The following is an 18,264-nucleotide window of genomic DNA, read 5'->3' as shown; positions in this document are numbered from 1 at the left end:
AGTTTAACGTCATGCCCAGGACGAAAAGATATAGAGAACACCAACATGACAAATAACAGCAGGAAGGCATGGGCCACAATCCACCGTCTTGGCAAAGACCACACCACCCATAATTCACAACGGTCACAGCAAACTCTATTGCGTCACAACTGGTGTAGTTATTGGATGGAGATGAAGAATCGCGCACTATAGCGCGCCGCTCAATGACCTGAGACCATGGACCAATGAATGAAATACAACACATTGAGCAGGGCACTGCAGGGAGTTGAACCCCGTTCCGGTAAACCAGAAGTCCGACACCAGCGCCTTAGTTTTTGTGTTGTTGTTAATTTAAAGGTCCATGTGTGCATGTGTGTGTGCACGCTTCAATGGCCACTGTTGGACCCCATGGGGATCAAGGACCTCAGGGAGCCACCCATAATTCACAACGGTCACAGCGAACTCTGTTGCATCACAACTGGTGGCCAACAGTCGTAACCAACACCGCCGCCGACACACAGGAGATTACCATTGCACAGTGGCATCAGACCAACCACAATCAGCCAGCCCTCAAACCAAACCCTTCGACCTAGAAGAACTCGAAACCGCAATGGGAAAGTTGAAACCCGGAAAAGCAGCAGGGATTGATGACATACTGGCAGAAATTATACAGCACCTGGAACCTAACGCAAACACCTGGCTCGTAGGGATGCTGAATACATGCATGGCACAGAAAACCATCCCTTCTGTCTGGAGAAAGGCCAAAGTGGTTGCAATCCCCAAACCTGGCAAAGACCCATCATCCCCAAAGAGCTACCGACCCATTTCCCTCCTCTGCATCACCTACAAGAGAGGCTGCTACTCCTGTTTACATTTGAGGGTCGCCGGTCCTCTCGAACGGAACAGTTTAACGTCATGCCCAGGACGAAAAGATATAGAGAACACCAACATGACAAATAACAGCAGGAAGGCATGAGCCACAATCCACCGTCTTGGCAAAGACCACACCACCCATAATTCACAACAGTCACAGCAAACTATGTTGCAACACAACTGGTGTAGGTATTGGATGGAGCCCGCACATCACAGGTATAAAAAAAACGTTCTGTATTGAAATACTGACAACGTTTCGATCTATTTGATCTTCATCAGGTCATGTGTACACAAAACATACACTTTTATACTAAGGGAGTGCCCCCATCAACCAATCAAAACACCACATTTTGGTGCCCCTCCCATCACTGCAGGTGTGACACGTCAACCCTGAGTGAGTAGGTGGGGACCCAGACATATTGATGTAAATATAGTCTGTTCAGAAATGTTAGTGCCTCTCATAGAGCTTGTAGGTGATGCAGAGGAAGGAAATGGGTCGGTAGCTCTTCGGGGATAATGGGTCTTTGCCAGGTTTATGGATTGCAACCACTTTGGCCTTTTTCCAAACAGAAGGGATGGTTTTCTGTGCTATGCATGTGTTCAGCATCCCCACAAGCCAGGTCCTTGCGTTAGGTCCCAGGTGCTGTATCATTTCTGCCAGTATGCCATCAATCCCTGCTGCTTTTCCGGGTTTCAACTTTCCCATTGCAGTTTCACGTTCTTCTAAGTCGAAGGGTTTGGTTTGAGGGCTGGCTGATTGTGGTTGGTCTGATACCACTGTGCGATGGTATTCTATGTGAGTCGGTGGCGGTGTTGGTTACAACTGTTGGCCACCAGTTGTGACCAAGACCGCCACCGACCCACAGGAGAATACCATCGCACAGTGGTATCAGACCAACCACAATCAGCCAGCCCTCAAACCAAACCCTTCGACCTAGAAGAACTTGAAACTGCAATGGGAAAGTTGAAACCCGGAAAAGCAGCAGGGATTGATGACCTACTGGCAGAAATGTTACAGCACCTGGGACCCAACGCAAAGACCTGGCTTGTGGGGATGCTGAACACATGCATAGCACAGAAAACCATCCCTTCTGTCTGGGAAAAGGCCAAAGTGGTTGCAATCCTTAAACCTGGCAAAGACCCATTATCCACAAAGAGCTACCAACCCATTTCCCTCTGCATCACCTACAAGGCTATATGAGAAGCTGCTACTCCAACGCCTCGTTGCCACTCATAGACACCAAGCTGACTAAAGACCAAGCTGGTTTCCGTCCTGGCCGCTCCTGTGCTGGACAGAGCTCAACCTCACCCAACACATTGAGGATGGGTTTGAGGGAAAACAAATAACTGGAGCAGCATTCAGAGATCTCTCTGCTGCCTACGACACTGTCCAACACCGCACAATGGTCAGGAAAAGCCTCCTCAACAACAGGCGCTTCTATGTCCAGTTAAATGACCAGAGGAGTAAATGGAAAGCCCAAAAGAACGGCCTACCACAAGGTAGCCTGCTCGCCCCCTCCTTTTCAATATCTACACAAACGTCCAGCCACTACCCAAAGTAGTAGTACTGGAATGAAATGATAGAGAACACCTCACACACACATAGTTTCCTTTCGTGGCTGTTTACATTCGAGGGTCGCCGGTCCTCTCGAACGGAACAGTTTAACGTCATGCCCAGGACGAAAAGATATAGAGAACACCAACATGACAAATAACAGCAGGAAGGCATGGGCCACAATCCACCGTCTTGGGGAAAAAATAGCTGATCAATAAGCCCCAAACGCGTTGCACTGCGACGCGTTTTGAGCTTGTACATCGGCTATTTTTGCTACAACAGTAATATGCAACGTGGCCCTCTGGAGTGAGAGTGGAAATATAGTGGACTGTGGAAATATAGTCTCTATCGTCAAAGTTGCCCACCCCCATTCTAAACACTACAACATGCAGAGGAGAAGTCATAACAGAACCATCTAAACACTACAGCATGCAGAGGAGAAGTCATAACAGAACCATCTAAACACTACAACATGCAGAGGAGAAGTCATAACAGAACCATCTAAACACTACAACATGCAGAGGAGAAGTCATAACAGAACCATCTAAACACTACAGCATGCAGAGGAGAAGTCATAACAGAACCATCTAAACACTACAGCATGCAGAGGAGAAGTCATAACAGAACCATCTAAACACTACAACATGCAGAGGAGAAGTCATAGCAGAACCATCTAAACACTACAGCATGCAGAGGAGAAGTCATAACAGAACCATCTAAACACTACAGCATGCAGAGGAGAAGTCATAACAGAACCATCTAAATACTACAACATGCAGAGGAGAAGTCATAACAGAACCATCTAAATACTACAGCATGCAGAGGAGAAGTCATAACAGAACCATCTAAACACTACAGCATGCAGAGGGGAAGTCATAACAGAACCATCTAAATACTACAGCATGCAGAGGAGAAGTCATAACAGAACCATCTAAATACTACAGCATGCAGAGGAGAAGTCATAACAGAACCATCTAAACACTACAACATGCAGAGGGGAAGTCATAACAGAACCATCTAAATACTACGACATGCAGTCATAACAGAACCATCTAAACACTACAGCATGCAGAGGAGAAGTCATAACAGAACCATCTAAACACTACAACATGCAGAGGGGAAGTCATAACAGAACCATCTAAATACTACAACATTCAGTCATAACAGAACCATCTAAACACTACAGCATGCAGTCATAACAGAACCATCTAAATACTACAGCATGCAGAGGAGAAGTCATAACAGAACCATCTAAATACTACAGCATGCAGAGGAGAAGTCATAACAGAACCATCTAAATACTACAACATGCAGAGGGGAAGTCATAACAGAACCATCTAAATAGTAATACTACGACATGCAGTCATAACAGAACCATCTAAACACTACAGCATGCAGAGGAGAAGTCATAACAGAACCATCTAAACACTACAACATGCAGAGGGGAAGTCATAACAGAACCATCTAAATACTACAACATTCAGTCATAACAGAACCATCTAAACACTACAGCATGCAGTCATAACAGAACCATCTAAACACTACTCTGTTCACCTCTAGTCGATTATTTATTCAGCCACGGACCACCATTGTGAGCATAGAGTATATTATGAATAGAGAAGGCACCCAGAGGAAACCCTGAGGCGAAATGGACATAGTGGCCGAATGAAGGTATTGCAGCCTGGCCCCAAACACATGAACGCGCTGGTCCGTTGACTATCATTGTGCACGTTCACGACGGCAGCACGCTAGCTAGCTAACGAACTAGCGTGCATCCCAGAATGCTTTGTTCCTACTGTGTTGTGTTCATATATGTTACTACTACTACTTTATAAAACCATGATCCAGTAGCCGAATGGTTAAGCCGATGGTATATGACCATCCGGGCACGGGTTCACTTCCCAGTCGATGACCGAGTTTATTTTCTTCTTAACAAACACAACACTGTTTGTTTGCATCAAGTCGAGGTCCTTTATTCATTCCGTATCTGAGCCACGGGACCACCATTTTTAGGCTCAAATACTGAATGAATAATGGACCTCGACGAGAAAAGCTAAAACAATTGTGCTAGTTTGGTAAGAATGAAGCTAACTCTCAGTCCTCGATGGGGACTCGAACCCGGGCCCTGTTGTCTACTAGGCGCCGAGAGTAACCATACGGCTACTGGAACACGGTTTTACAGAGTGGCACGAACATAATATATAAACATCACAACAAGTTAACATATAAAGTGATCACAGATGTTTGAACAACAACAACGTTAAGTATTAAATAACATTGAACGTACCTGCTTGCTGCGGACACGACGACGACCGACATGGTGACGTGGCAAAACAACACTGAGCAAAACCCCCTCCACGCGTCTCTTCCGTATTTGAGGGGGGGCGGCACTTCCTTCCGGGTATGACGTGAGGCCACGCCCGCGAGGACGTGGAGCTTTCTTGATTTGAGGGGGGGCGGCACTTCCTTCCGGGTATGACGTGAGGCCACGCCCGCGAGGACGTGGAGCTTTCTTGAGTAAGACCCGGAAGCGGGTTACGTCACGGCTTATAAATAGTCAATACAGACATGAGTCCCCTTCCTGGCAGCGTCCTCAGTGGTCTAGCGGTTTAGACACCCGACTTTGAATTAAACTTTATATAACTTCACGGGTTCAAACCCCTCTGATGTTTTTCTCAATCATTGATTCACAATACCAGAATGCACGTTTAATCATAGTAGCCTACATAAAGCAGACAGCCCTGTGATTAAACCTTCAGCATTACATTACACTGCAACCCCACTGTGGCTATACCTTTTTATTCACAATGCAAAGTTATTGTACTCCTAATAATATATCATGGTGTAGTCTAGCTCTGGTTTGATTGATTGATTTAAATATTTTATTAATAGTTTGTAGAATTACAGTACATTTCAAGCACAAACTCAATACAAAGACTGTTAACTGTGAGTGGACGACCCAATTAAGCATTACACTTGTTTTAGAGGGTCCACATTGTTCAATTCATCAAAAGTCCACATTGTTCAATTCATCAAAAAACAACATTATTACAAACCTACATTATGTGGGATCCTTTAGCTTACAAACGGAGTGACATTTCTGGCCACAACGTGGGTGTCGCTGGGCTGTGGCGCTGCCAACTGACTTTTGTGTTTCCCTCTGCTTCATGATCACCTTTTAGTTCCTTTATTACAGCGAATCAAAGGTGTGTGAAATACTTCTGTAATTAACGACTTGCTGACTATCTCGCGATTTTAGCCTGGATTTAGTGTTCACGCCACATAGGCTATACATTGAAGACCACATAGGCTATAGCCTACGGGCGCGTTCGGAAATGCGCCCTGAACGCACTGGTGTGCTCTCTTGTCGTTCGTTTATTCAGTGCACTCAGTGCGTTGTCGTTCGAAAATCCAGTGCGCTGCGCACCGGGTGTGCCGAGTGCACGCACTGAGCAACCCTACCCTGAGGGTAGGGTTGCTCAGTGTGAATGGTGTGTTGTAACTGGTCGTTCGTAAATAAGGCACACTGAACGCACTCTGTGACGTCACCGCCCACCACACTCAACAAACTGACCACATTCCCGGTGCGCATAGCCGAACGCGCCCTACATGAAGACCCGACTCCAGCAGCAGAACTGACAGGTAGGCTACGCTACAGTACCAAAAAAAAGCCCTATCTTGACCACAGAAACGCCCCTAAAAGACACGGTATCCTACCGTCGGTATACGTGTAACATAGTGTGTATAAATTGGCAGATTTAATTTTTTATTTTGCACGTCACTTTCTGACTTTCCAAAGGAAACGTTTTAATGCCTTATTGCTGTGTTGTTGGTGATTTGTGGATTCGTTTTAGATCAATCAGGGATCTGTTAATAACGTAATACTGTACTGCAGTCTGCAGTTGTTCCCAAATCCACATTTGTTGAGCCCCCATTAGACCCCCATTAGACACTACTTGATATGTATCAAACAAATTTGGCTAATAATAAATTAATTAACATAATTTCAAACATTAAACCATTTAAACTTCTTCACCTGAACTGACCAGCTCGGTGAAATAACTCAGTACTCAAAACATGTTAATTTATATCAATTTTATTTATAACTGCCAATGTCATGTAAATGTACAACGCACAAAATGTATGTCACCATAACCAAACATGTATTTCTACTTGATAAACCTTATTTATTGGAAGACGGAGCACTTGCAGCATGTATAGATTTTGAGTCTATAATTTTGTTCTAAATACCTGCAAATTGACAAATTGTACATAACTCCTGTACTGGACGCTTTATCGTATAAAGTAAAGAAAATAAAGAACCAGACCACGTGATTAGACAAAAAGTCTCTGCAAGCTGATAAAAAAAAAGAAAAACAGTTTCTTACCCAAACGTACAAGTGAAACTTCAGTAGTACTAGTATTTAACCCATTCTGACCTGAGATCAGATTCATACGAGGTTTCCACATGGACACACACTGGTCTGATTAACCCATTCTGACCTGAGATCAGATTCATACGAGGTTTCCACATGGACACACACTGGTCTGATTAACACGGTTCTGAATGTGAAAATCTATCAATGTCCACAACTTCAGTTATGATATTTAGCGTGGTGACTTCTCCTTGCACCAGCCATCCAAATACACTTTCCAGTGCAACTAGTCCTTCATTCAGTCTCTCCATTTTTCCTGTGACTTGGTCTCCGCCAATTAGGACTCCTAATTCCACTGCATCCATCCCTATGATGGGTACATCTGCTATGGGCATTCCTTTTGCTTCCAAGTCCCTCCTTATCTTTCCGTTTGGCGCTTTAATCATAGAAGAGCTCAACTTGGGTGTTTCCAATAAATGGACATCAATGCTTTGATTGTTCTTAATATTTCTCAAACGAGCCTTCACTTTCCTGCAGATAATTCTCTGGGTTGTTTTGGAACCAAACAGTTGCTTGCTACACTACTAACTGCATCTGCAACACTGTGGTCGGCGCGTCTATCATGCGCTGTATATTGACTGGTTGTTTGATTGCAAACTGTATTGTGGTGTCTGCGCCCGCACTCTTCACAGTGAATGCCCTGCGTTCTACAATTACGCGCGACATGCGCGCCTACCAGACATACAAAACACCTGCCTTAATTGTTTCCTCAGTGTTTCTCTTCTTAGTTCAACAGTCAGTTAAGTACAGTTCTTGGATTTGTGATTACCATTACAGAATATGCATTTTGAATCATCTCTGAAACTCGCAGCATGGAATGCAGCTATCGAGGCAGCGCCGCCGCTGTAGGTTTTCCTTTTTTCCTTCTTTTCTCCCAGTTGCGCTCTGAGCGCTCTCTTGATTCTCTCTCTGGGGGGTCATGCGTTCCTTGCGTAAGATTGGCCGTTCTCTCACGGCTCTCCACTTCTTTTTGTACAAATGGCATTAGTTTTTTTTTACACTGAACGTATTGTTCTTTCCATCACCATCCTCATCACCGCCAGTTTGACGAGTGAACCCTACTGTATATGTGATTTCCTCCGGTATCATTTTCATGAGAATTGGGCACAATACGTTTCCATATACGTGTCGGATACAACTCCCATTGAAACTAGGCTTCTTACATGGTATCTCAATGTCATCATACAGTATGCAACAGATCTCTCCCATGATGGGAGAGATGACGGCAGGTGGGAGGAGGTGATGATGGGAGTCCCATCATCACCTCCTCCCACCTGCTGCCGTACATACGCCTTCTCTCACCTCCTCCCACCACTGCTTTTCAACCCTTTTCACATCAAGGCCCGTTATTTAGTCGCCATTTGAGACTCGGACCACCATGTGATGAGCTTTAGCCTCTCACCAAAACTAAAGTATGCTCTGGTGTTTGTTGGATAAGATTTTGTCTACAATTCCATGCTTTTGGCAAAAAAAAGCAGTTGCTATAAAATAAACAAAAATGAAGGTTGTACTTTACAACTTGGCATATTGGTGAGTTAATGGTTTAATTATTTTGTCAAAATAGTTTATTTGAATTGTGTGTTACTGTTAAATGGCTTGGCTGTCCCCATGTCAGTTATGTTCGTATTGTCAGTGAAGGTTTCTAGTCAACTGATGTACAAATGTATAAATATATTGTTTATTGTTGTGCGCAAATTGTATATAAAGCATTTTGAAATGTAAGTGGTGTTAATACTTGTTTTTGCGAATCTTTAAAACATGTCTAAATAATACCCAGTCTAATGGGTGTTCATAAACACTCTTTAGACGAGTTCAGTGCGCCCTCCTGTGTAAAGTCTGGGTATTGCATTTATTCATAACCATGAGATTGTGGTAGAATTAAACAACTACTGTTACTCACTCACTGACCCAACAAGATGCCCCAGGAGGCCTATTTCTTTCACAACACCAAAATAAAAAATAGAACACGGATCTCATGATCCACATAGGAATGGTGTGCCTCCAAAGGAGGAATTAACTTTATGTGGCCAGCCTGAGATCAGTTGTCAATGACTTATGCCTCCAAAGTTGGCCAAGGTATCAGCCTGTTCAGAGCCCTTTTTGGTTACAATTAAACATTTTAAAAGTATACTACTGTATGTGAAACAATTAGTGGAGATTCCAAGTTTACATAATGGTAGTGCTCACAAGAAATTGGTTCAGAGAGGTATGTGATATTAGCAACACACAGAGACTGAGCCTCTTCTAGACAGGCGAGCCTCCTGCTGTAAAGGTGATGTGTTAAATAAAACAATCAAACATGGAAATCTGCCATTGACAAGATTTATTTCCAGTGTTTAAGGAGTCTGTGCCCCCTCTCTCACTCTCAGAGAGGACACAACATTGGTACAAATGGTCCAGCTCAATGAAATCTGCTCATATGCAGGGGTTTCTCTCCCTTGAGAAGTAGTACCTACCACCTGCCCACGACACCCACCCATCCAGGCATGGCTGATCTCACAATACTGTACTTAGAATTAATCCCGCAGTTTGATGGAAACAAAAAAAAAAAAGAAAAAGAAAAAGCAGCTAAAACATGGCATTTATATACACATTTAAGTTACTTATTTTACAAGAAATATTTAAAATTCAAGTTCTGTTAAAATCCCAAAAATAAAAAATAAAATAAAATGAAAAAATGCAACAAAAAAGGTGAAAGTATAAAACATGTTAAGACCATAGTGGAATGCCTAAGGAATGGAAGCTCGGCATTTGATAAGATAACCTGTAGAATGACTTCACAGTAACATCTCCACGTATCTCAACAAAGACGACATGGCACCCTTGCAGTTCATTGTGAGGCACTTCCTATTGCGAAGAAACATGTTTTTTGATTTGATTATTCATATTCTTCTATTCTTTTTTTCCTCCTTTAGTTTTTTGCAATCTTACACTAGTAACTGACAGATGCATTATTGTAACCACACGTGCATCAATTGTTGCGCAGTGGAAAATATTGCATCATTTAGATGTTGTTCACTGCTCTGTCACTGAAAAGGGATGAATTAAAACAGTATCACTATATTTGCATAAGTCCAACACAGTCTCTGTCTCTCACAATGTACCTTGGTAAAGGCCCCTTGACAGCACACAGCTTCTATGGCAGTCCACACACAGGCTGTACCAAAACAAAAAATAAAACACTTGTCTTCAAGTACAGAGAGAAGGGGGCATATGTACATAGTTTTTCTTTTTAGAAATGAAAACACAAGCAACTAAAGCTTTTAGTCAGTAATACATCAAGCATATTTTGTACATTCTTCATTTGGTTAAGGACTCGCAATCACCCTCATCGTTACACAAAAATAGTTCCTCTGCAATACTAAAATCTGATCTTTATTCAACTACTTCCTGCTATTCCTACTGATGTCAGTATACCTTTTAAAGCCACTTAGCTAACCTGTTCATATTCTTTAGCATTGCCATTCAGACTTTCTTTACTTTCATATGCTCAGTTTGCCGTGAGCAATAGGTCCTTTCTGTCTTCAGCATAACTGGGAATTGAATCAGGAGAATTTAATTCCCATTAGGAATTCAACTCCTCTTGCCAACTTGTCCCAAAGTCATTTGTCATTAAAAAAATAAAAATAAAAATAAATTGTTTAACAATGGTTTGTTCCATGCCTCATAAGTGTCACCTGAACAATCCCAATGTGCAGTTAACTGTCATTTCATTTCACAAGTACACGTACGCGCACACACACCTGGTTATTGACTCACGACAAACACACTGAGAAACAACACCTTCTGTACAACATGCTCATTCACTGACATCACTCACATCCAAGACAAAACATTTTAGTGACAGTCTCCCAAATACGAACAAACCTCACAGACAGAGGAACCGAACAAAGACAGTTGCTTCACAGGTACTGATAGAACCTTGAGTGCACCACCTGGGCTTCACAGGTACTGATAGAACCTTGAGTGCACCACCTGGGCTTCACAGGTACTGGTAGAACCTTGAGTGCACCACCTGGGCTTCACAGGTACTGATAGAACCTTGAGTGCACCACCTGGGCTTCACAGGTACTGATAGAACCTTGAGTGCACCACCTGGGCTTCACAGGTACTGATAGAACCTTGAGTGCACCACCTGGGCTTCACAGGTACTGATAGAACCTTGAGTGCACCACCTGGGCTTCACAGGTACTGATAGAACCTTGAGTGCACCACCTGGGCTTCACAGGTACTGGTAGAACCTTGAGTGCACCACCTGGGCTTCACAGGTACTGATAGAACCTTGAGTGCACCACCTGGGCACCAGAGAGTTTATGTGGGTGAGGAGTGGCCGACAGGCTCAGGTTCTTACTCTGGGGAGCATCTCCGTTCCACAGCTCAGCTGGACACGGCGACAGTGGCTCCGCGGAGGAGTGAGCCGCCTGGCACAGTGCTGCTCCCTGGTTCTCAGAGAGGTCCAGGCTGAACTCCGGGTTGCTGGTGCGATGGCGCTCACGGGCGATCCAGTCCCTGATGGAGAAGTCCTGGGAACTGCACTTGGGCTTCAGCCGGTCCACGGCTGACTCGCCCACGCCGCACGGCTGCTGCCAATCTCCCAGCACTGACAGCTCGGCAAAGTCCCTCTGCCCGCCCATGGTGTGCCTCCGTCGGATGTTCTTCTTCTTACTGCGGCCCTCTGGTGACCGGCTCCTCTGGGTGCCCACGCCGAACATGTCGTCCACGGATGTCCGCAGACGGAACTTCAGACGGTCTGTGATCTTAAGCCTCCATTGAGCAGGCTCCGCCTTCTCAGACTCACTACGTGATGACGAACTGAGGCTCCCGGTAGAACGAACCTTGAACGAACCCAAAGCTACAGACAGCCTGTTTGTGTCTTTGTCGCTCCGCACTGCATCCAGCGAAGACTCGCTGTCAGTCTTCTGACGAGCGGCGGCTTTCTTTCTGGAAAGGGTGTCACATTCAATCAGTCTGTGGGAGGGGAGAGGTCGAATGCCCTCCTGCCGGCTCTCCTCTACGGGTCGAGCCTCTTTCACTCCAACGAACACCGAGATATCACTCTCGCTGTCCGTCTCCATCGCTCTCCCCTCACTTATGAGCTCGCTGCGCTCGTCGTCCGCGTCGTCACCGCCCCTGCTCTCGGCCACAGACCGCACCTCTGGACTGAGGGTGCTCAGCTCGGCGCCAGTGAGGAACGTCATGGAGGACGTGGTGGAGTAGTCGGAGGTGATGGAGCAGACCTCCGCTCCCAGCGTACTGGGGCCAACATCCGGTCCCAGAGCCACCGGCCTGCCGTGTCTCATCCTGGGCACAGAGGCCTGAGAGCTGGTGCTGTTCATGGTGCCGAGGTCAGACACAGTGTCGTCGTAGTTAGAAGGCGGGTCTGACAACGAGGACTGGTGTGCCACTGGCATGCGGCAAGCGAGGCTCGGGGAGTGGGAGGGTGACGTGTACGGGGAGGCGGCGCGTAGGGTGGGGGAGGTACATTTGGGAGACGGGGAGGGCGGAGTTGTCAGGCTACTGGAGCGCCACTCTTTCCCCTGGGCTTTTCCGAGCTGTTCCTCAGAGCTGTTGCCACGCTTCTCTCTCTCACTCGTCTCATCCGTTTCCCCGTCCTCCTCGGTCTGGCTGTCGGGGGACCAGGGAGGTGGCTGCTCGTCAGGGAGCTCCTTCTTTGAGAACACGGCATCCAGGTCGTCATCGGAGCTGCTGGGGTGAACCTTGTCCTTGGGCTTTTTGCGCTTGCGGCTGACGAAGAAGGAGGAGCGCAGCATCTCTTTGCTACACTGATCCTTCCCAGACCCCCACAGGCCCTGCTGAGGTACAACATGAAACACAGCATTAAACGCAGCAATACGAGACACTGAAACATCCTCAGGAGAGTGAGTGGCTAATCTTTTTAAAACAAAACTACACAAAATGATTTCACTCAGTAGAGTGCACCCAACAATAGAATTGTCAAGATGCAATTTCTGCACGATATGACTGATTATTTGCCCTTGATTATGACTTTGTCCTTTGACCGTTTTGATTCAAAAGCTAATGATTTCCGTTCCTCTTCAGGGCAGCCTGATCATTACCACCAAGTTTCACCTAGCCGTTCATTTTAGACAGTTTGACCTTGATTGTGACTTTTACCTTTGAGCCCCAAAAGTTAATCACGTCTTCAGGCCAAATATATTGAAAATCCAGCCGATCCGTTCTCAAGTCATTTGTCTCTGTGAAAACATTCCAACTTAGTTGGCAAAGGTAACAAAATTTACTCAGAATGAGAGCAGTCTTACCTTTGATTTGGAGGAGTCACTACATGCTGAATCTGTATGAAAGAAATTAAAAGTCAATGACAACAGTCAATAACAGCAATGACCTGCTGGGAAAAAAGTGATCGAGATTGAAGAAGAAAGGGATAGAAACAGTGGATGGGTGAAAGTCTTGTTGAAGAGTGGAACGGACAGACGATGATACACAATGAGAGCGGCTGTGTGAACACGGTCGGCACATTTTCAGCTCATGGGAGAGTTGGAGCAAAGAGGAGCAAACAACGGAAGTGCAGTGTGTTCTAAGGTGAAGAAGATGACATAAAGAGAGGGAGGAGAGAAGGTATGATCCGACTGGATGAAGACCAAGACACCAAGCAGCTCATGCTCATGGAACCGCATGGAGGGCAACAGCACGTCACAGGACAAACATCACGACAGTCACAGAGCATCATACACAGCCACCAACCAGCAAACAGGCATTCTCTCCCAACTCAAAGACGTCACATAGAAGAGGGGGTTGACGAGACCTACTGGATAAACACGCTCAGTGAGACCTGAGGTGAAACACGTGTTTATGTGTGTAATGAACGTGTGTATGTGCTGGTCAATGCCTGACACAGGCAAGCCACAGTGTTGTGGTGGACAGATTGTCTACACAACAATTGGACCAGTGAAAGTGAAATCCACGCCTACTGTAACTAACAAGTAGGGCATCAGTTTTATAGTATGTGTGAAACTTAATTGTGTCATGATTTGAAGGACGGGCAGGGTGTTTGACATGTAAAATGACGGGTGTTCTGTAACAATGGGAGGTGAAGGTAGGCTGCAGTGTTTGGCACTGATGTCGATGTTGTGCTGAATGAAGACGGAGGGGGACTTGGCATTTAAGGACGTCACAAACACCAAAATCAGACCGATGCACAGAAAAGGGGGGCGACTGAAACAACCAGTGGCTGCCAATGGCAATAAATAAATGCCATGTACAAATCATTTTTACCGCAAATATGTGTAGACTACGCTAATCCACCAACTATTAAAGGTCTGGCATATGTGTGTGTGTGCACACGTGTTGCGTGCGTGAGTGCACGTGTACTGGATAACAGCCGCCACTACGGCCCCCCCCTCAGACACCATGACAGATTATGCCACATGACCGATAAGAGAACCTGAGGTTGACCCTACCATGCTACTTGTCCTTGCGATCAGCTTAAGAGACAACGAGAGACAGCAGAAGGGCTTTCAGAGAGAAGTACAGCAGCATCGCTCTGTATCCTTCACTTTTAGCGTATTTTCTTTTGTTTATATGAGACGTGCACACCACAGGAACAAAAAAGTGACAAACATCGACTTCTTTCTTTCGTTTTACTTTTTTTTCGTCTTTTTTTTCTCCTTTTCCGACCCCAATTTACAAGAGTTGCGGGTTTCTGCAGACTAGGCAGCTACATTGCGGACAACACTCGTCCTTCTTCCGACAGTCCCAGCTGTCCACCACTGATATAACAGAGTCCATCAGTGACATCACCGAGTGATAGACGCCGCCCACTTGGCCTGTGTTAAGATTAGGGTAATGTGTGAGCCACAGTACATAGGAGGAGAAAAAACAACACACTACACACAGAACGGCACAGGTCAGAAGGGTTACAACTTCCACTCTTCCTTTTGGTTGTTAGTTTTTTGTTTTTGTTTGTTATTGTATTTTTGGGGGGGGAAAGAACATGCCAGGTTTATGTGAGAGGGGGCAGGAGGAGGGGGACGAAAAATAACTGAAAGAAAAGGAGTCGTCACCTTAACGTAGAGTAAAGCACGGGGAGGGTAAAGAAAGGGATGGCTTGAGCGAAGGGAAATAAAAGATTTCAAAGCAAAGGTAAACAGAAAAAAGTTTAAAGAAAGAAAAGTGGAAGACAAATCCATGTCTAGGGTGAAAAAATGATAAAGACTCAACACAAAACGAAATGGACGTTTAATCAAAAGAAGAGGTTCAACATAATGCCAGGTCTTATATTTTTCCCAACAATTTTCCAATGGGGAAACCACAACATAATGTATTCATTGGAAAACTATTGAAAAAAGCAGCTGCTTTAACCCATTTTGACCTGAGATCAGATTATAAAAATGTCTTCTACATCCTGACAGTTTTCTGAAAAAGCTGTTTCTATGTCAGTCGTTCTTCGATTTTTCAAAAATAGCAGACCTACAAGCTCTATGAGCTTGTAGATCTGCTATTTTTCAATAGCTAAAGCATAACATAATGCTAACACCAAAAGGGGTTCCCACCCAAAATGGGTTAATTAACAGAAGCACAAACACTGTAATTGCTTAGCCATAAGACATACTTAGGAAGAACTATTATTCATACCAACAATAATAAAAGCACATTCTTAACACACATCTAAAATGTTTCTCTTAGGTTCTAATAAAAGTACAAGTAGAGCAGCAATCTCTGAGGCGTAGGACATGTTCACTGTGCTAACGATGCAGGAACACTGCAGGTGAGACAGAACTGCTGGTGAGTTACCTGAGACTTCACCCGGCGAGGCTGTGGTTCTTCCGATGTTGAGGAGCAGGTGGTCGATGTTGGGCACAGGCTGAGACTGCACTGTGCTCTCCTGCTCTGCCAAGGTCTGGTATGACGGACAGAGAAGAACACCACGGTCAAGTTAAGGCCAGGCAAGAAAACAAAACGAAGCAATGGAGCGTGGGAGAGAAGTTGGTCAACCTGAGATTTCCTTAGTTGCAGACACAGGAAAAAAAACATTGCAGACACAGGAAAAAAAAACAGAGGTTTTTAAATCTGACCGTCCATCCGTCCGTCTTTAATTTAAGTTAAATAAGCAAGGTGTTAAATGTCTGTGAGGAAAACAAATAAAACAAATAAAAATAAACATTAACGTACGACAGGGTCTTCGTCACCATCCTCCGTGAAGAACCAGTCGCACTGCTGAATGAGGTTCTCTACGATCTTGCACTGGTCCGGCATGTGGTTGACCATGTTTGTCATGTTGTCCTCGGAGGTTCTCACCAGGGTAGGTCCGAACACAATGGCCAGGTTGCGAGGCTCCATCTGAAGTCAATCAGGCTTGGCTCAATGACATTTACTTAAATTATCCACAACAAGGGCATGATGGGTTTAAACACATTAGCCACACATTAGACAAGATACACTGCACCACAACAAAACTAACCTGACGCTGCCAGATGAGGGCGGTATTGGGTAACCATGTTCCCCAACACAGCACTCATCTGGGATCTCTCAGGCAGTTGAGCTGACAAAAATCCGTTCCGTACCGGACCAATCAGCGTGAGCTAAGGGCGGTATATGTGCGAAACCGGACGTGAAGCTATATAGACACGTCAATATGATTGGTTGTGTTTGCACGCCCACACGGTGATAGACAGACGGTCCCATCCAATCATCTACCAAGTATCTTGAAAAAAAGGAACAGCCCCGTCATCAAATTTGCTTCCGTGATCCCAGATCCCAATAAGCTGTGAAACAAATTTGTGTAGCAAGCTTCTTGGATCTGGCAGCGTCAGGTTACAACAAAACAGGCGAGCATGGGCTTATGTAACAAGCTACCACACAAATGGAGCTCGTTAGACTGTGGTAATACCTTATTCTTATCACAGTATTCAGCAACCAACTTGAGGTGACCAGAAAGGAACTTAAGAGTTTCGTAATGATGATCAGGCAATTCATGGATCTGAAAAACAAAACATGAGACATTAACAAAATAAACCCCTAGTGTCCTTATTTAAGCCATGTCATTATAGGTGAAACATGTTCAAAACATTAGAAATCACAAATGAAATTTAAATAGGGCTTAAGTGGTTGAAGATATACTTGTACTTTTTTATGGTTTTTTGTGGCTTTCACCTTTATTTTATTTTATTTTATTTTTTAATGGAGGGACAGACAGTAGGCCGACAGGAAATGGGGAGAGAGATGGTGGGAGGACATGCAGTAAAGGCCGTCGGGATCGGGAGTCGAACCCGCGGCACACTGCCAGACTGGATTACCAGCCAGGTGCCTGGACCACTGAGCCATGGCCCAGGCCATTATACTTGTACTTCTATTCAAAGAAAATATGTTCAAAGTAAAGTTTAATTTTCTGGTCACAATTTTGTTCTAAAAAATAAATAAAAAGAAAGAAAGAAAAACACTTTTGCTCACCAGTCTCTTCAGCTCTTTTAATCTCTCAACTTGTTCTTCTGTTCTACTGGCCTCGATAAATTCTCCGTACTTTTCTGGTGAATAGTGAGGCAAGTGAAATATTATTCAGAGGGACTCAAAATGGATGAAACATAGAAGAAACCTGACTGCAGCTGTTGCCTTCCTTTTCAAAGACTTAAACGATGTCTCACCATTTGTAAAAAGAGGTTCTGGAAGTTTCCGGAAAAAGGATTTGAGTAAACTGCTGATGACGTTGAGGTCCCGCCATTTCTGTGGTTAGATAAAAGCCAGTAAGACATAATTATGTCAACAAAGAGTCAACAGTCAAGAGCACAACGAGTCAAAGGTTACATGCGTGTAATCAATTTAGTCCATTATAAACGATAATTGAACACCTATTCTGGGCTAGCCTGGTTAATAATATTAGTCTGGTTTATTAACCAGGCTAATTCTGGGCATGCCATCATAGGCAGTAGTATGTGCGTGTGTCACTCACATCTTCCTGGATGTCGATGTCAGCCATGCCCTTGCTGTTGAGCTCCTCCTGCATGCTGGAGATGGCGGCGTTGTTCCCTGGAACCCTGTAGATCCCTGTGTACTCCAGGCCTCTCTCCTCCACCACTTTACAGCACACCTCCACGATCAGGGGAACAAACTGCATGGCACACAAGGGTTGGCAGGGCAAGAAGGCTTATCAAGAAAGATCGTTCACTTGTGTACATCTTTTACTTTTTGCATGGGCCTAAACACGAAAGTTGGGACACACACGACGTCTCCCAAGGAACATGCTGTTTACATCAGTGGTTCTCAAAGTGGGGTCTGGGGACACCCAGGGGTCGTTGAGGGGGATCCAGGGGGTCCCCAACCAAATTAATATAGAATCAGAGTTACCGGTAGTTTAACTACTTTAAACCTGTATAAAGATTTGTACGTAATAACGACGAGCTGATTGCTCAACCGATGTCAACCTCCACAGAGTGTCCAGTTAAAACA

The 18,264-nt window shown here is 44.8% G+C and overlaps 1 protein-coding gene across 4 annotated transcripts in view; it reads right to left on the bottom strand.

Annotated features, from left to right (window-relative positions):
- Positions 1-9,151: 9,151 nt before the first annotated feature.
- Positions 9,152-18,264, bottom strand: part of arhgap21b (Rho GTPase activating protein 21b) — a 51,251-nt gene continuing 42,138 nt past the window's right edge. For 2 of the 4 annotated variants that reach the window (XM_083782023.1, XM_083782024.1), the window contains exons 17-24: positions 17,768-17,926; positions 17,463-17,541; positions 17,272-17,345; positions 16,712-16,801; positions 15,994-16,161; positions 15,616-15,721; positions 13,125-13,156; positions 10,825-12,656 (exon numbers count right to left, since the gene is read on the bottom strand). In XM_083782023.1, coding sequence (XP_083638149.1) covers positions 11,106-12,656; positions 13,125-13,156; positions 15,616-15,721; positions 15,994-16,161; positions 16,712-16,801; positions 17,272-17,345; positions 17,463-17,541; positions 17,768-17,926 — 2,259 coding nt within the window. In that variant the 3' untranslated portion in view covers positions 10,825-11,105. The other 2 variants (XM_083782026.1, XM_083782025.1) reach the window with 2 other exon arrangements.

The sequence above is a fragment of the Protomyctophum parallelum genome (genome assembly GCF_964188405.1).
Source record: "Protomyctophum parallelum genome assembly, chromosome: 14".
NCBI lineage: Eukaryota > Metazoa > Chordata > Actinopteri > Myctophiformes > Myctophidae > Protomyctophum > Protomyctophum parallelum.
The sequence above is the reverse complement of the archived record's forward strand: the minus strand, read 5'-3'. Positions and strand labels throughout refer to the sequence as shown.